The sequence below is a fragment of the Xenopus laevis genome, chromosome 2S (assembly GCF_017654675.1).
Source record: "Xenopus laevis strain J_2021 chromosome 2S, Xenopus_laevis_v10.1, whole genome shotgun sequence".
NCBI lineage: Eukaryota > Metazoa > Chordata > Amphibia > Anura > Pipidae > Xenopus > Xenopus laevis.
Window position 1 is genome coordinate 168,188,681 of NC_054374.1, and position 15,915 is coordinate 168,204,595.

At 43.2% G+C, this 15,915-nt stretch overlaps 1 protein-coding gene across 7 annotated transcripts in view; it reads left to right on the forward strand.

Moving 5' to 3' along the window:
• The window catches only part of numa1.S (nuclear mitotic apparatus protein 1 S homeolog), a 26,347-nt gene extending 11,524 nt beyond the window's left edge, over positions 1-14,823 (forward strand). For 2 of the 7 annotated variants that reach the window (XM_018248099.2, XM_018248101.2), the window contains exons 9-27: positions 1-62; positions 881-995; positions 1,541-1,658; positions 1,748-1,888; positions 3,545-3,667; positions 3,752-7,477; positions 8,034-8,075; positions 9,383-9,451; positions 9,554-9,664; positions 9,757-9,987; positions 10,111-10,283; positions 10,642-10,891; positions 11,013-11,277; positions 11,443-11,579; positions 11,815-12,048; positions 12,256-12,360; positions 12,672-12,920; positions 13,179-13,202; positions 14,073-14,823. The exon at positions 1-62 is cut by the window's left edge and continues 96 nt beyond it. In XM_018248099.2, the coding sequence (XP_018103588.1) occupies positions 1-62; positions 881-995; positions 1,541-1,658; positions 1,748-1,888; positions 3,545-3,667; positions 3,752-7,477; positions 8,034-8,075; positions 9,383-9,451; positions 9,554-9,664; positions 9,757-9,987; positions 10,111-10,283; positions 10,642-10,891; positions 11,013-11,277; positions 11,443-11,579; positions 11,815-12,048; positions 12,256-12,360; positions 12,672-12,920; positions 13,179-13,202; positions 14,073-14,105 (6,208 nt within the window). In that variant the 3' untranslated portion in view covers positions 14,106-14,823. 7 annotated transcript variants of the gene reach the window in all.
• Positions 14,824-15,915: the final 1,092 nt, after the last annotated feature.

Here is a 15,915-nt window from a genome sequence, read left to right on the forward strand (position 1 = left end):
GGAATGCAGAGATGAACTAGAGGTAGAGCTGGCCGAGAACCGCAAAAACCTGGCAGAGAAAGGTCGGTAAATTTAATAACTTCCTTATCTGTAAGCCGCAGAGAACTCTTCTGTATATGTGTATATGGAGCTGCTATATTTTTTCTCTTTAAAGGAGAACTAAAGCCTAACTAAAGAAGTAGGTAGAAATGTGATGTTTTGTGCTTCTGTACCAGCCCAAGGCAACCACAGCCCTTTAGCAGTAAAGATCTGTGTCTCCAAAGATGCCCCAGTAGCTCCCCATCTTCTTTTCTGCTGATTCACTGATTCACATGCTCTGTGCTGCTGTCACTTACTGAGCTTAGGGACCCACTCAAAATATACAGTACACATAGAATAGAAATGTCACAATATAAGGCGGATTAGTAATTAATACACATAATTACTACATGGCAGCACAGTGCAATTAGCATCAGAATTGAATAATCAGCAAACCTGTAGCATCAGCTTATATTACAGCCAGGGAAGCTCATTTTCTGCTGCTGGATAATTAGTGACGAGCCCTAAGCTTAGCTTCTCAACAGCCAATCAGAGCCCACTGAGCATGTGAGTGTCACAGACACTTTCCAAGATGGTGACCCCCTGTGACAAGCTTGAAGTCCTGGATCATTGCTGCTATTGACAAACTGAAACTTTCGGCTGGTGCTTTAAGTTCACTATATAAAATATGGCATTTTTAGCCATATTCATTTTCAGGGTTTAGTTATCTTTTAATTAGTACAGGGATAAATGTGTGTGTGCAACCCCAATGGAAACCAAATTTCATATAAACCTGCTTTACAAACTTGCTAGCTTTTAAGTAGAATAACCTGAACTGCCCCCCTCCCTGCTTTCCTTACAGAGGCTCAGATTTCCCTCCTACAGCAGCAGATTGAAAACCTTCGAATCTTAAGGGAGAACCAGACTGAGCTTCAGGAACCCAAAGAGCTGGAGGAACTTCGAGAGAAGAACGAGAGGTGAGTAATTAGATGCACTAGAGGGCAGCACCTGTTCTTTCTACAAATGACTTGTTAAATGAATGTGCTCCAGCACTTCAATATATTTGCTTTTATTTGTATTCTGAATATGCCTGTGCACCTTTTATGTACACCTTGACCCACCCCACCAATGATGTCACACAGTGGCAGACCTTTAAAACCCAGAAGCTGGCAGTGTAAGGTCACAGGCAGGGAGTGCAGGCGGAAGAGCTCAACCCAAAACCAGACATGACCCCCCAGGCCCAACCCACAGGTCCCATGGGTATTGGGCAGTCCCACACATCACTAGTACACTTCCCTTCTTCAAAAACATTCCGGCACCCTAGAAGTGCAGCGCTATGTGAATAATTATATCAATAGAAATTTCTTGGGCTTTGCCCCTATCCTACACCATGTGTAACCATTTTTATACAAGCTATATTATATTGTCCCATTATCACGAATACTGTAATTTTCCTTTATTCTAATCCCACTGTGCACAAGCCCTAAACACAATGGCTGACCTGTGGGCTTCTTCCCTGTAGCCTGATGATCAGACTTCGGGATACCCTTAAGCAGTGTCAGGATATGAAGGCTGACAAGAAACTACTGGAACGCAAGAACGATCAGTTGGCTGAAGAAAATGGCGAGCTCTCTTACAAGGTTTTGCGATCAACTTTTGTCACAGGCAGTGTTCCATGTCTCAACAGATATATCTATATATTTATTATCCCATGTCTTTTATTGCGCAGGTGCGTGACTTATCTAATCGCTTGGCACAACTGCAGGAGGCTCTCTATGAAACTACAGAGGAACAGGAGCTTTCTCTGAGTAACTGGCAGCAGAAACAGAACCAGTTAGAAAGTGAACTCAGTGGTGCAGTTGGTGAAAAGGTAAATTATTATTTGGATAATCAATCAATTGTGTTGGGTTACTTTAGGCTTGGTGTCCTCTATTGATGCCGATGCCTATGATAACAGGGTGTGCAAGCTCTGTGTGATGTGATCCATTTTCTTTAACTTTTATCATTCAATTTTGTTGATTTCAATCTTTTAACATTTTCAATTACTTTGGGTTAAATGGGAATGGAAGGGGTGGTGGATATTTAATGCAATACCTGGTTCGCTTTCTCTTCTCTCTCGCATTACTGAACTTACAAGAGGCCGTGGATTTGTGGTTTTTTAGGCCAGCATAGTCCTTGACAGTTTAGGGCTTAGAATAACTATCGAGACCACAGTCCCGGTTGCTCTGCCTACTTTGCCTTTGTGGTGTCCCAGGGATTAGAAAAAATTAGGTAGTAGATTTGGGACAACTCCACCTCTCTCCTTTTCCATTTTCTTATTTCAATTTATGAACCTGAGTAATGTTTTTAAATTTTATCCCTATTTATGCGGTTACTCTAATCAATTTATAATCAATTACCTGAGTTATAATAAATTATTGAATTAGCACTGCCAAGCACTTTATTATTAAATTGTTGTCCAAGTTTGGACGCAGTTACCCCCATCACGCCTTATTATTGCCACTATTTTTAATCGATTTATTGTGGCTGGATTTAATCAAAGTTTTTTAATTTCAAATTAAGTAACTAATTTCATTGCACTGCACTTTAATTACAATCAATTTCATTCTTAATCATTATTTATTATATAATGAATTTATAGCACGGCACTTTAAGTCAATACTATTTATTAGATTGGTCCAACGTTAATCACGGCTTGCACGGCAACATATGTAAATTTTAACTAACAGGTTTTGAAACAATTTATACAGTAACAGCTTTAGCAATATTGTAAGCGGGGTACTTTTTCTTTTGTTTTTGTGATCCATTTTCTAACAAATCATCCTGGGGGAGGGGTTCTGTGGCAGGCAGCCTTTGCTAATGGGCAATCTCTTACTCTTCTTCACACCAAACTATCCCATTTAGGTTTATGAATATGCCAGCTTAGTACCCCTCTGTTAGTTACTTTGGAAGTGTGTTTTTTTTCTGGGATTTAGCCTGATGACAAAGGAATAGGGATATAGCTTCCAGCATCAGGATGGAAGACACTAAAAATAATAGAAATAAGCCAGGGGATTTATGGGTGCTGCATGGTCAGACCAGACATCCACGGGGTGTGGGTTCTCTTGGTAGTGACCTTATTGGAGGGAATTTCCACTGGGTGTCGGTGCTGAATGCCTCACTTTACAAGCAAAGGTCACACTACCTTCTTTAATGTAAGCTAATGCTAGCCCCCAGATTGACATCTACCTTGACATGAAGCAATTTAATTACTCCATCCCATGCCCCAATATGTCTCCCTGGGATATTGATTCCTTCAACTGGCACTGATAGATGTCACATGTTGCCAACTCCAGTTTTTACCATATGTGTTTCCAGGCTTCACCCTCCTTTTTCCTTCTTATTCGCCTAAGCATTTAACAGTATATGCAACGGACTTATGTGTATTCAAAATACGTTCTACAAAGTCATTTCATCAGTGATATAAAAGTCTACAGAGAGATTATGCAGTGGATTTTGCTGTTAACATGTGTTTGGTTTCCTACAGAAATATTTGGAAGAGCATAACTTAATACTGCAGGGAAAAATCTCAATGCTTGAGGATCAGCTAAAGGAGATGGGGGAGATAGACATGCCAGAGACAGGGGACTGTATGGGTGACATCCTCAAGGTATGGATGGAAAAGGATGGAGACTGTAAAGACTGAATTAGTACGATGCATTATTTACTGGGTGTTTTTTATTTTTTTTTATAGCTGGATGACTTGAAACAAGAGTTAGCTGTGCTCAACACACAATGTCTCAGTCTAAAGGAACAGATCCATCAAATGGAAGAGGAAAAGAGCACTGCAGAAGTTGAGATGGAGGCACAGAAGTCCAGATTTGAATCCGAGAAAGGTCAGCTACAGGAAATTGTCACTAACCTGCAGACTTCATTGTCAGAAATCACATTTCAGAAGGAGAGGCTAGACAATGAGGCCAGAGCACAGCAGGAGCATCTGATGTGCCAGATTACAACTTTAAAACTGGAGATTTCCAAGCTAAAGTCTTCCCTGGTGCATAAGGATGAAGAGCTAAAAGGCATTCACCATAAAGTAGAAGAAGAGAGAAACGAAAAAAATCGGCTTTTGGAAAACTTCAAAATGCTGGAAGAATCCTCAAAAAAGAACATGCAGGAGCTTATTCACAAAGTGGAGAATCTTGGTAGCTCTTTGAAGGTTTCTGAGGGCAATCTGATTGGAATTACTCAACAGCTGGAGAGCAAGACTAAAGAGGTTGACTATTTAAGAGAACAACAGCAAAAAATTCTTTGTGAAAGAGATTCCACTCTTTCAACACTCAATGAGTACAAGTGCAAAAAAGATGAAGAGTTCAGTGTTTTAAACAAGACCGTTAAAACACTGGAGCAAGATCACCAAACTAGCCTTTCTGTTATAGAGAAGCTGAAAAGCGAGAAGGAAGAATTGGCATCCAAGGTACAGGATCTGGATGCAAAAATTTTAGATCTTATTGCTAAATGCCAGAATTTGGATAGTGAGAATGATTCACAGAGCAAATCTCATGCAGCCACTGTGGAGTCTCTAAAGGCACAGCTTTCAGAGCAGGAGAGTCAACTAAAAATATATCAGAAGAAGGTGTCCTCCAATGAGTTGGTATCTGAAGAAAATTCAAAGCTAAAAGATCAACTCCTGTCTGTGGAAGAAAGTCTGAGGCATCTTAGGGAACACCTGGAGAAAGAAAAAACTAAGTTTGCCGCTTCTCTTGATGCTGACCGTAAAAAAATTTCCGACCTTGAAAAGGAGATGAAGAAGTTAAGTGAAAGTAGAGATGAAGCGCTGCGTAACCTTGATGAAGAAAGGACCGCTGGAAAGAAGATTGAATCTCAGCTCAAGCATTTAGAGGAAAAGTACCAAAAAGCAAATGAAAGCCTGCAGGCAAAATTGGCAGGATCTTGTGCTGCCATTAAACAGCGAGAAGAAGAGAGGGATGAGTTGTCTAAGGTAGTTGATATCTGGAAGGCCAAATATGGAGAGTCTCAGCAGAAGATCGCTCAGAATTCCTGCCAGATGCAGGAACAAATTGAAGAGCTGAAAAACGCTCATGCTGATGCTTACCAGAAACTGGAGAGAGAAAGGAGCAAAGTCTTGATGATAGAAGCCCAAGCAGGTGAAGCCAAGTCTTCTCATCTGGAGGAGATAAATCAGTTAGAGGATAAATTGTCTGAAGCCAACACTCGTATCAAAGAGAGAGAAGTTGAAGAGAAGAAGCTTCTCTCTGCTCTCAACTCTGCAGAAGAAAAACTCAAGATTGCTTATCAAGAGGAAAGTGAGCATCTTTCCCATCTAGAAACAGGCTTAAGCAATGCAAATCATGACCTGGATTGTCTAGCCAAAGAACTGTCTGATGAGAAGCATAAGAAAGCAGAACTTGAAGCCATGGTGAAAGAGTTAAAAGAGCAAAATTCTGAAAGAATAGCATCCCTGGAATCTGAGTTGAAAACCAGTTTAGCTGCTGTCAAAAACGGTGAATGTGAAATTGGAAAACTTTCTGGAGAGCTGGAGCATCTGAAAAGGCAACTAAATGATTCCAGTCAGAAGCATAAGGAAGCACTAGCTCAGAAAAATATTGAAATCAAACAGCTGATTGAGGCAAAAGAAAAAGCCACATCGGACTTGGCTATTAAATCTGAGATGGATGCTCAACTACAGAAAGCAGTAGATACACACAAAAGCGAATTTAGTGCCTTGCAGAATGAGCTGTCTCGTTCTCTTGATCTCCTCGCTCTAAAGGAAGGGGAAGTAGAAAGACTTAATAAGGAGGCTGCCCTAAGACAAGAGGAAATACAGCAGCAGCAACAAACCATAACTAAGCTCACTGAAGAAGAAACGGCATTGGCTGCACTTAAAGATAAGGTCGCCCTGCAGGAAAAAGAGATCAAGCAGCAAGTCCAGGCCACTAAAGGTGCTGAAGAAGAGATGGCTAAATTGAAATCTGTAATTTCTGAAAAATCAAAAAGAATTGAATGTTTGGAACAGGACATCCAGAACCAGAAGAGAGACCTTTCTTGCATTCAAGAGCAGCATCAAAGAAAACTTGGTGAGTCCCAAGGGCTTCAAGCTCTTATTGCAGATCTGGAAAAAAAGTGCAAAGAGCAGAAGGAACTGATTTGTGAGGCCCAAAATAAGGCTGCTGAGGCAAAAACGTTGGCCTCAGAAAAGGCTTCAGTGTCCGAGAGGCAGTTAGAAGGAATCCAAGCTTTAGAAATTGAAATCAATAAAGAGAGACAAAAGGCTTGTGACCTTCAGAGGCAGCTGGAGCTTTCTTGGGCAGTGCAAGAAGAAAAGGAAACCGAGCTACAAGCCTTGAAGAAAGAGTTGTTTCATAAAGTTCAAGAACTGGAACAGAGTCAGAAATCTTTTACTGACTCAAGTGGTGAGCTCTCCTCTATGCTTTCTGAGGCTCAGGAGAGGCAGCAAGCCTTAACAGAGGCTAAGGAACAAGCAGAACAGTGCCAGAAGGAAATTGATATGAAGAATAAAGAGGTGAATAGCCTGCAAGCAGAAATTAAAATCTTGAGTTCTAAAGTGACTACCAATGAAGAAGTGTCTGTAGATTTTGAGCAACGGCTATTGAAGGAAACCAGTAAAAGCGCAAAGCTAGAAGAGAAGATGCAAAAGCTCCATGTGGAATTAGAGGCATCTTTTAAGGAGCTGCTTGAAAAGAATTGTGCAATTGATTGTTTAACGACAGAAGCCCAGAACTTGAAAGGAGAAGCAGATCAGCAAAGAATGGCAGTTGACAGCCTTCAGCAGAAGCTTTCCTCCAAAGCAGAAACAAACCATACTTTGCAGCAGGAAATTCAGGCCTGGCAGAAGAACTGTGCTGAGAAGGAACAGCAAATCTGTTCTCTTCAACAAAATCTCAAGAGCAATCAAAGCCTATTGGAGGAGTTTGCATCCCTAAAACGCAGTTACCAGGAAATCATTGCAGAACGGGATCTAATGCAAGAGAAGCACCAGGAGGAACTTCTAAGCCATAAGAAGCTAACTGAGAGGTTTCAAGCTGAACTAGAAAAGGCCAAGGAAGACATGACAGAAATTGTTTTACTTAAGGAGAAACTTCACAACCAAGAGCTTCAGTTACATAAATTTCAATCTGAGAACAGCTATAGTTTGACCCAAATATCCCATCTTCAGCAGGTTAACAGTCAGCTTCTTGGTGCAAACCAGAGTTTGTCTCAAATTTCTGATCAGGGTGCAAAGAAACTGGAAAGCGAGATGTCTACCCTCAAGGAGCAGCATAAGGAGGAGATGAAGACTCTCCGGCTGCAGTACGAGAAGACTCTAAGAGAAGGCAACAAGCAAGTACAAGAAACCAGCCTTCAACTGGAAACTGTGACCAGCAAATATGACCATGTGAAGAGCAAGGTTTTGAAAGATCAGAAAACATTCCAAGAAGAGAAGCAGAGGCTCCTTCTTCAGGTACTTTCTAGTATTGGCTTAAAGTATAAATTCTTATCTCACAGCCACAAATAATCATTTAGAGTCGTATGGGGTTATGTAATAAAGGGCATTATGATTGCCCAGGAGCAGTAACCCATAGCAACCAGCTGGTAGAATTTACTGGTCATCTGCAAAGATCTTGTTGGTTGCAATGGGTAATTGCTACAAGCGCAAACTTAGTGCCTTTTATTATATTGTATATGGTTAGTGTTTGAGGGCATAATTGGCACCTTTTGCCCTAAATTCATAATTTATTTGGTGGGAGGTGGATACATTTAGAAACTGCCAGCTTGGTTTTGGGGTCCTGGTAACACTTTAATGACTCTTGGGTATTGGGCAAGGCGGACAAGCAGTTGTGTTGTATGACTGTCAGCTCTTCTGTACAGTTAAAATGCATTATGGATCCTGTAAGTAGCAAGAGACAGGGATGTAACCGATGTTTAGCCTAACCAGTAGCCCACCTACCGTTACTACGCTGATATTTATGGAGGTAGCAGCCACATACAGTAAATCTCTCTGGTTAATGTAATCGCAGGTGGAAGAGCTGACGGCAGCAAAGAAAGAGCAAAGTGAGCAGGTAACGCACATAAGCAACTCTCGTCTCCTGCTACTCAAACAATGCGTTGCATGCCGCTAACTCCCCCCTATATACACCACCAGCTCTGGCCTATTACACCACATTTGTTTTCCTTGTGAACTGTTTGCCAAAGGGATGCGGCAGCATGCGGAATCTGCTACAAGCATAGAACGGATGCGCCTTTCCCTTTATGCATTTACTATGGGAGAGCAGAGTCTTCATTCAGTATTAGGGTAATGGATTTTCCTGGGAACGGAGTTCCCCTTTATAAATTTCTCTGTTCAGCTGTGCAGGTTAAACATTCCATTTCTGTGGCATCTTCTGCTTTCGAACAACCATAAATTGTGCTCTTATCTCCCTGTAATTCCTCCAAATAATATTTTTATATTTAGTCATACTCCTGGCACTTCAACCCAAAATCATGCTTGTACAATGAAACCTACCTGAATGCCCCTTGTCTACCCTGGTGTCCCCCCTTCTTCTTTCCAGAGTTATCCAGATTATCCGTATGTGCCGGAGGCATGGAGCAAGGATAGCAAACGTTCAATGTACAAATCCAGGGTTGCATTTCATTTCTATAATTATTTAAATGTCATTTCTATTTTGGAAATCTGCTACTTGGTCTTCATTTTTACATCTGCTTGTGTTGAGCCTTTTCTCCACTGTTTGGTTGCTGTGTTACTGATCCTAGCAACCACTAGAAGAGAAGACAAGTAATAGTGTAAAGCTTAAAATCATTATAGGACAAGAAATTCTAGCTGCCAGGTAGGAAAGAAGCTAATGGTGGTAGAGATGACCAATAAAAACAACTTGCCTAGATCATGTCTGTTTATTCCATAGGCATTTTAGGTCGCACTTGGAAAACTCGACATTTCTTCTGATTTGTGATTAGATATCCCATATCCACATTCCGACTCCCTACAACAACAATTGGACATTTGTATCTGTGTATGAGGCAAACCGTTTGCAATGAAAGTTGTTGTCTCTGTTTTGGCTGCTGCTGCACGGCTCTGCTAAATCTGGCCTAATCATGTTCTTCATCGTCTGTGCCTGACCCACTGTATAGAGGTGCTATTGGCAATAATCACTTCATGTTGTCTCTTTGTAAATCTGGGTTTCTGGGATTATATTAATAAAATATACATATATAAATAGCAGAGAAGTAACTTGGTAGGAAAAGGAGGTTTTCAGCTGGTGTCTCTTGGTAGGTGTGATATTTCATGTATATGACCTCTGTCTCAATGATTGACCCAGGTCAGATCTTTATATGTAGAATGTGCAGAGATCTGAGTGTCGTTTATCTGTAGGTGCAGGAGCTGAACAAGCAACTGAGCCAGCAGGAGAAGACCATAAGGAGCCAGCAGCAGAAGCTGAAGGTAAGGCCTACTTGCATTGTTTTTTGTTCTGAGCTTGAAAGGTCTGAGTGGATCAGTCAAGAACCATGCGCTAATTCCCTTTTTCCTTGTCCTGTGATGAAGCAGCGGGAGGGTGAGACTCATGAGGAGGCTGATAAGTCCCATAAGAGAGTACTGGAGTTAGAGTCCCAGCTGGAGCAGCAGATTCAGGCTGTGGAACATTACAAAGCTCAGGTATGTCTCCCTGCACCCCATCCTCTCCAGAGCAGTGCACCGTTCATTGGATATTGTCTCTACTGAGCTCTCTGTGTGTTTGGTGCCATCAGATGGAGAAAGCCAAGGTGCACTATGATGCCAAGAAGAAGCAGAACCAGGAGCTGAGCGAGGAGCTGCAGAGCCACATTAAACAGCAGGAACATCTAAGCAAGGAAAATGCAGATTTAAAGGCAAAATCTGAGCAACTCCATAAGGAGCTACAGCATTCGCTGCTCCAGAGCAAAGAGGTGGAGCAAAACTGCAAGAACCTGTCTAATCGAGTCAGGAGTTTGGAGGCCCAGGTATGAGCTGAACAATTAAAGTAAGGCCAAAGTAATGGATAGCTTAATATATACAGAGTAATGTGCAAACGCACAATGGTATCCCCTGCCTTTTGCATAAAGGTGCCCTGCTTTTATTCTCAGTTGGAGTACACTGACCGGCAGCTGCGAGACCCGGGGAAGTTCCAGTTGGCTACTGATTCCATGAAGAGTCGGGACACTTTCTGTGCCCCCCGTCAGACAAGGAGCCATGCAGATGTCAGTATAGACAGCCTGGACTTGAGCTTCGGGGAGGACCAGCTTATGAACTCAACAAGGTGACCGGGTGTTATTCTGTTTAGCTGCTACATTGTACCTGTGTGTAGTTTTACATCCCTGATCTGAGCAGATGAAGGGCCAGCTGAGCTGTTCTGCCCAGGGCATTACTTTGGCTACATACAAACAACTTCAATCCAGTTCTGTACATTAGCTTCCAGAAGTTTGTGGAGACAAATACTGAAGACTATACAAATCATAATATTAGGCTAAACTGTGAAAGTTGCACAGATGGAGAGGCGTTTGAGTAACTGCATGGATTTTGGCATGAGAGCGGCTCACTTAGCATTTGTACATTGGAAACTCTGTGTTCATGTCCCTCAGGAATATCCCCCCTCATGTGCATTTTATTTATCACAGTGAGCGCTGCAACGAGGAACCTGCCACATCATCAGTCCATGTCAGCAGTCCGGATTCCCTTATCTCAGGCCAACTCCCCAAAAAGGTTGAGTCTCTGGAAAGCCTCTACTTCACACCCATCCCCACCCGGGCACAGTCCAAACTGGAGAGTAGCATTGGTTCCATTGGGGATCTGTCCTTAGACTCCAGCAAGAAGACACAGTCTGCAAGAAGACGTACCATGCAGATCATCAACATCACAATGACCAAGGTAAGGAAAAAGTATCCGTGTTGGCCAAGTGAGGTCTTTGAGGCAGGGAACAGAACGGTTCCTGATGTGTCTTGGATTCAAGTAGGGCGTCCATAAAATGTATATTATTTTCTCATTTCAGAAAACTAAGGAGGAACCAGAACCAGAGAGTGCCAACACATCATTCTACAGCCTGCGGTCGGCTCCGTCCTATCAGAGTCTACACCTACAGAACCCCAGGAGGGCTGGCCGTCCCCCGGCAGCTATTTCTGCCCCAGCACTGGCCAGTCTCCCATCCCAGGAGTCCCTGGCTAAGACAGAACACTTCTCCTCTGATGACAGCTTGAATAACTTGCCTGGTTACCAGCATCCCACACGTAGATCTGCAAGGCTTTCACAGACTGGAGGTAGTAGCCTGCTCCACTTTGTGTTTGCTGTGTAGGCCACTTCTGTAGTGCTTGTCTGTGCTCTGTAAACCTCATGCATTACTCCGATCAACAGCTTTGTATGCTTCCTCCACCCCTGGGGACTATTTTTATTAAAAGCCCTCTGGGCCATATTGTGTCTTTCAGGCAGAAGCAGTTTCTATATGAGCACTTGCCAGGACGAGCCAGACCCACAGGATGACTGGACCCGGATTGCTGAACTACAGGCCAGGAACAAGACCTGCCCACCCCACCTCAAGACTTCCTACCCACTGGAGTCCAGGGTGCGTATGTTTCATAGAAGGGTTGACTTCTGGCATCCGCATGGCTTCCCCCTGCCTTACTGATTGGTGGGCTCTTTTATTACTTGCTGTCCCCTGCTAGACATGGGACTGTAGCTGCACAGGCTGCTGGCTTTGGGAAACTAATCAATGCATTTGACTTGATTGCTTTTATTATCGACTGTGCAATTTATCAACTGGTTTGTTTGTTAATCTAGAATTTTGAATCCACTTTTAGCCGTCAATCTTTAGCTCCACCATTACTGATGAGGAGGTCAAGTTAGGAGACCCTAAAGAGACGCTCAGGAGGGCCACCTTGCTGCCCGGCCAGATTCAAGATTCCATGACCAGCACCCGCAGACAGACCTTGGCTGTCCCAGGGGCAGAGCATTTGAAGGGGCACAACATCAGCACCAGGCAGCAGATGAAGCGTGTGTCAGAGGAATCCCATTATGGTCCAGACACCCCAGAAGTGAGCAGCTTTAGCTTCCAGTGTTTGAGGCTCTGATGTTTTGTAGAGCTACATAAATATAATTTGCAGTTTCCCCTCATTTGACTGACCTGCTAATGGGACTGATTGCCTGGTGCACTATTTGTTCTTTGGGTTTGTCCATTTTAAAGTCACATAGTGGGAATGGTTCACTCTGTGAATAGAACTGACTTTCTGTATTTCCTACAGGCCAAGAAGACGGCGACTTGCTTTCCTCGACCCATGACCCCAAAGGATAAACACGACGCACGCAGAGTGTCCACTATGGAAAGCAAAGGAAGTTCCAGCCATCAGGTGACCTGCTACTTCTAAAGCATTTATGACCCATTATAGGCCAATCCTGTGCTCAATTCCAGCTTCTGTTTTATTGGGGGTGAGGGGGCGGGACCACTGCCTGTGATCTCATTATATCTCAATGAAATGTACCAGTGAATTCAGTGGAAATGTTGTGGAGACACATTCCTTGTCTTTGCTACTGTACCTCCAAATGTCACCTGGGAAAGTTTTGTTAGTGATGATGAAATAATAGAGAAGCACACAGAGAGCAGCACGTTCCCTTGGTTCTCATGGTTGTTATTTCATACAACACTTTGCTCTTCTTCCAGCAGGCGCAGCCAACTCGCCGACAGGCTACAGCATTCAGCATTTTCAACACCCCCAAAAAGCTAGGCAACAGCCTTCTGAAGAGAGGCCTTAACAAAAAAACAACTCCCAAAAATAGTCCCCGGGGGCGGGGAGCAAACGGCAGCACCAGCAGCACCTCCAACAAACCCTCACACCTCTCTCTCCACAAATCCCCCAGCCGGCGTTCTCCAAGGGTCTCCACTGCAAAGTCACCAAGAGCTTCCAACAAGGTAACAGTGTTCTGTTTGTCTTTCCAATATGTCTCCACCCAATTGTAGTGCAACCCGGGAGTTACAAAGCAGTGACAATATTTACTATCACCGAGCACGTGAGATTTGGCAATTCATTTCCCCAAAACAGCGATTTAAGTGACATCATCATAAATATCTATAGGAAAGTTTAGTCAAATAAATAATGGATGGGTGGATAGAGGATGGTGTAAATCAACGTGTTTTGTGGAACCAATAATATTCTTTGATGTGTCTCAGGTGGGCCAGGAGCTACAGATACAGGTAAGTGTTGCCTGTGGGTGGGGCAGTGGGAGCTGCATAGGTGCATCATTGGCTGTTTGTCCCCAGTCTCACACATCTAAAGGGTGTTTTTTTAGGGATGCACCGAATCCGAGATTCAGCCAGGATTGGTCTTTTTCAGCAGGATTCAGATTCGGCCGAATACATCTGCCTGGCCGAACCGAATCCAAATTTGTTTTTGTCACAAAACAAGGAAGTAAAAAAATAATTTCCTATTCCCATACCTAATTTGCATATGTAAATTGGGATTTGGTTCTTTTGTGAAGGATTCGGGGTTCAGCCAAATCCCAAATAATGGATTCAGTGCATCCCTAGTGTTTTTTTGTTCCCTGGGGAAGGTGCACCTGATATTTCTGTCCTTCCTGTTGGATGGGGATTTTCCTCTCTGCTTTGTGGAGTGTCCCCTCCCCAGTGCCTGGCAGTTATAAATAATATGAAGGAGCAGTGATGGGGGGTCATTTCCCTGACTGAGCCCTTTGTGCAGGAAAATCCAACGGCAGGGGCAACATTAGGGACAGGGCAGAGGCACTGCTACGTAACGTGGGGTTCTGAATGGGTTAATGACAGGGCAGTGGCACCGCTAGGTAACGTGGGGTTCTGAATGGGTTAATCACAGGGCTAGGGCAGGACCAGTAACATTGACACAAGGGATTTGTTAGTGGCAGAACCAGCTGCACATTTATGCCACCGCCTCTGTTTATATCCGTGAATAGTGACCCCTCCCCCCTGATACAATGGTTTCCACTCAGAGGTGAATAGTTTCCTACCTGTTCCTTCTCTACGTCGCTCACTCATTGGATATTTTGCTCTGCAGCTTCAGCCAATTAGATTCATCTTTTTCTTTCCCTGTAGTTGTTTGAGCGCAAGCAGCAGAGGAACAAGTAGAGGGAGGGGGCCGCACTCCCCTAGAGACTGTCGTTCTATTTAAGCCACGCACTACCGGAAGGATTGGCACAAGGTGGGGCAGCATGGGACAGCCGCGTATTTAGTGACGTTCCCGAGATTTGGAATTTTTTTTTCTTTAAGCAAACTTGTAACCAGCCAGCTACACGGGGGCAACGACTGCGCGTCACTGCTGAGGCTTTGCCCCCGGACTCTAAGCCAAAGTCACCGTCTAGAACGTGAATCCAAAGTGGAACTTCCTGGATTTCTATTGGGAATTGTCCGGATGAGCTTTATTTGCTTTCAGATGGTACATTGGTGCCAGCAGGGCCCTCGTTTTCTGTTGCCCACATGGGTAAGCGAATTCCTTTAGTGCCTTATTGCTCTGTCTCTGTTTATTTATTATAAATACCACCCCATTCAAGCCCAATGCACTTCCCATTGAATTACTACCCCGTTTGTCACCTGCAAAGGGAACAATTTACCCTCTTACTCCCATCCCTGCGCATTAGTCATTCTCAGTGTCGGCTCTCGGTGCCGGCTCTCAGTGCTAGGTCTTGGTGTCGGCTCTCAGTGCCAGCTTCCCTTCAGTAGAGGCTCAGTAGTTGTGTAATCATGAGCCAGAGCCATTCTTATCTCTGCTGCACTGTGTAATACAATATATATAATATACACAGACACACAAGAAATAAGGGAAGCCTCCCATATGTTTGATTTCTCTCGTGTCCCCTCCCAGTACATTCAGCTTTTTAATTATATTTTATGAATGTTTGTGTTTTAACCCTCTAGCCTCCATGTATATGTTATAAAGGGGGAACTCCTACCCCAACGCTACACTCTTGCTGTGTATGTTTTATATGATGACCTGTAAATCTGTTCTACATACTGTGTTTTGCTTCTGGGATGTCACGGGTTAATAAGATATCATGTCTATGTAAGTACGTCATTAAAGGAACAGTAACACCAAAAAATGAAAGTGTTATAAAGTAATGAAAACATAATGTAGTGTTGCCCTTCACTGGTAAAACTGGTGTGTTTGCTACAGAAAAACTACTATAGTTCATATAAACAAGCTGCTGTGTAGCAATAGCGGAAATTGAAAAACGGCTATATGGCACAGGTTAACTAATGGATAACAGACAGACAGAGCTTATTTGCTATCTGCTGTGTAACCTGAACCTTTTCTCCTTTGAATGGCTGCCCCCATTGCTACACAGAAGCTTATTTATATAAACTATAGTAGTACTTATCTGTTATCTACTGTGTATCCTGTGCTTGAATGGCTGCCCCCATGGTTACACAGCAGCTTGTTTATATAAACTATAGTAGTACTTATCTGTTATCTACTGTGTATCCTGTGCTTGAATGGCTGCCCCCATGGCTACACAGCAGCTTGTTTATATAAACTATAGTAGTACTTATCTGTTATCTACTGTGTATCCTGTGCTTGAATGGCTGCCCCCATGGCTACACATCAGCTTGTTTATATAAACTATAGTAGTACTTATCTGTTATCTACTGTGTATCCTGTGCTTGAATGGCTGCCCCCATGGCTACCCAGCAGCTTGTTTATATAAACTATAGTAGTACTTATCTGTTATCTACTGTGTATCCTGTGCTTGAATGGCTGCCCCCATGGCTACACAGCAGCTTGTTTATATAAACTATAGTAGTACTTATCTGTTATCTACTGTGTATCCTGTGCTTGAATGGCTGCCCCCATGGCTACACAGCAGCTTGTTTATATAAACTATAGTAGTACTTATCTGTTATCTACTGTGTATCCTGTGCTTGAATGGCTGCCCCCATGGCT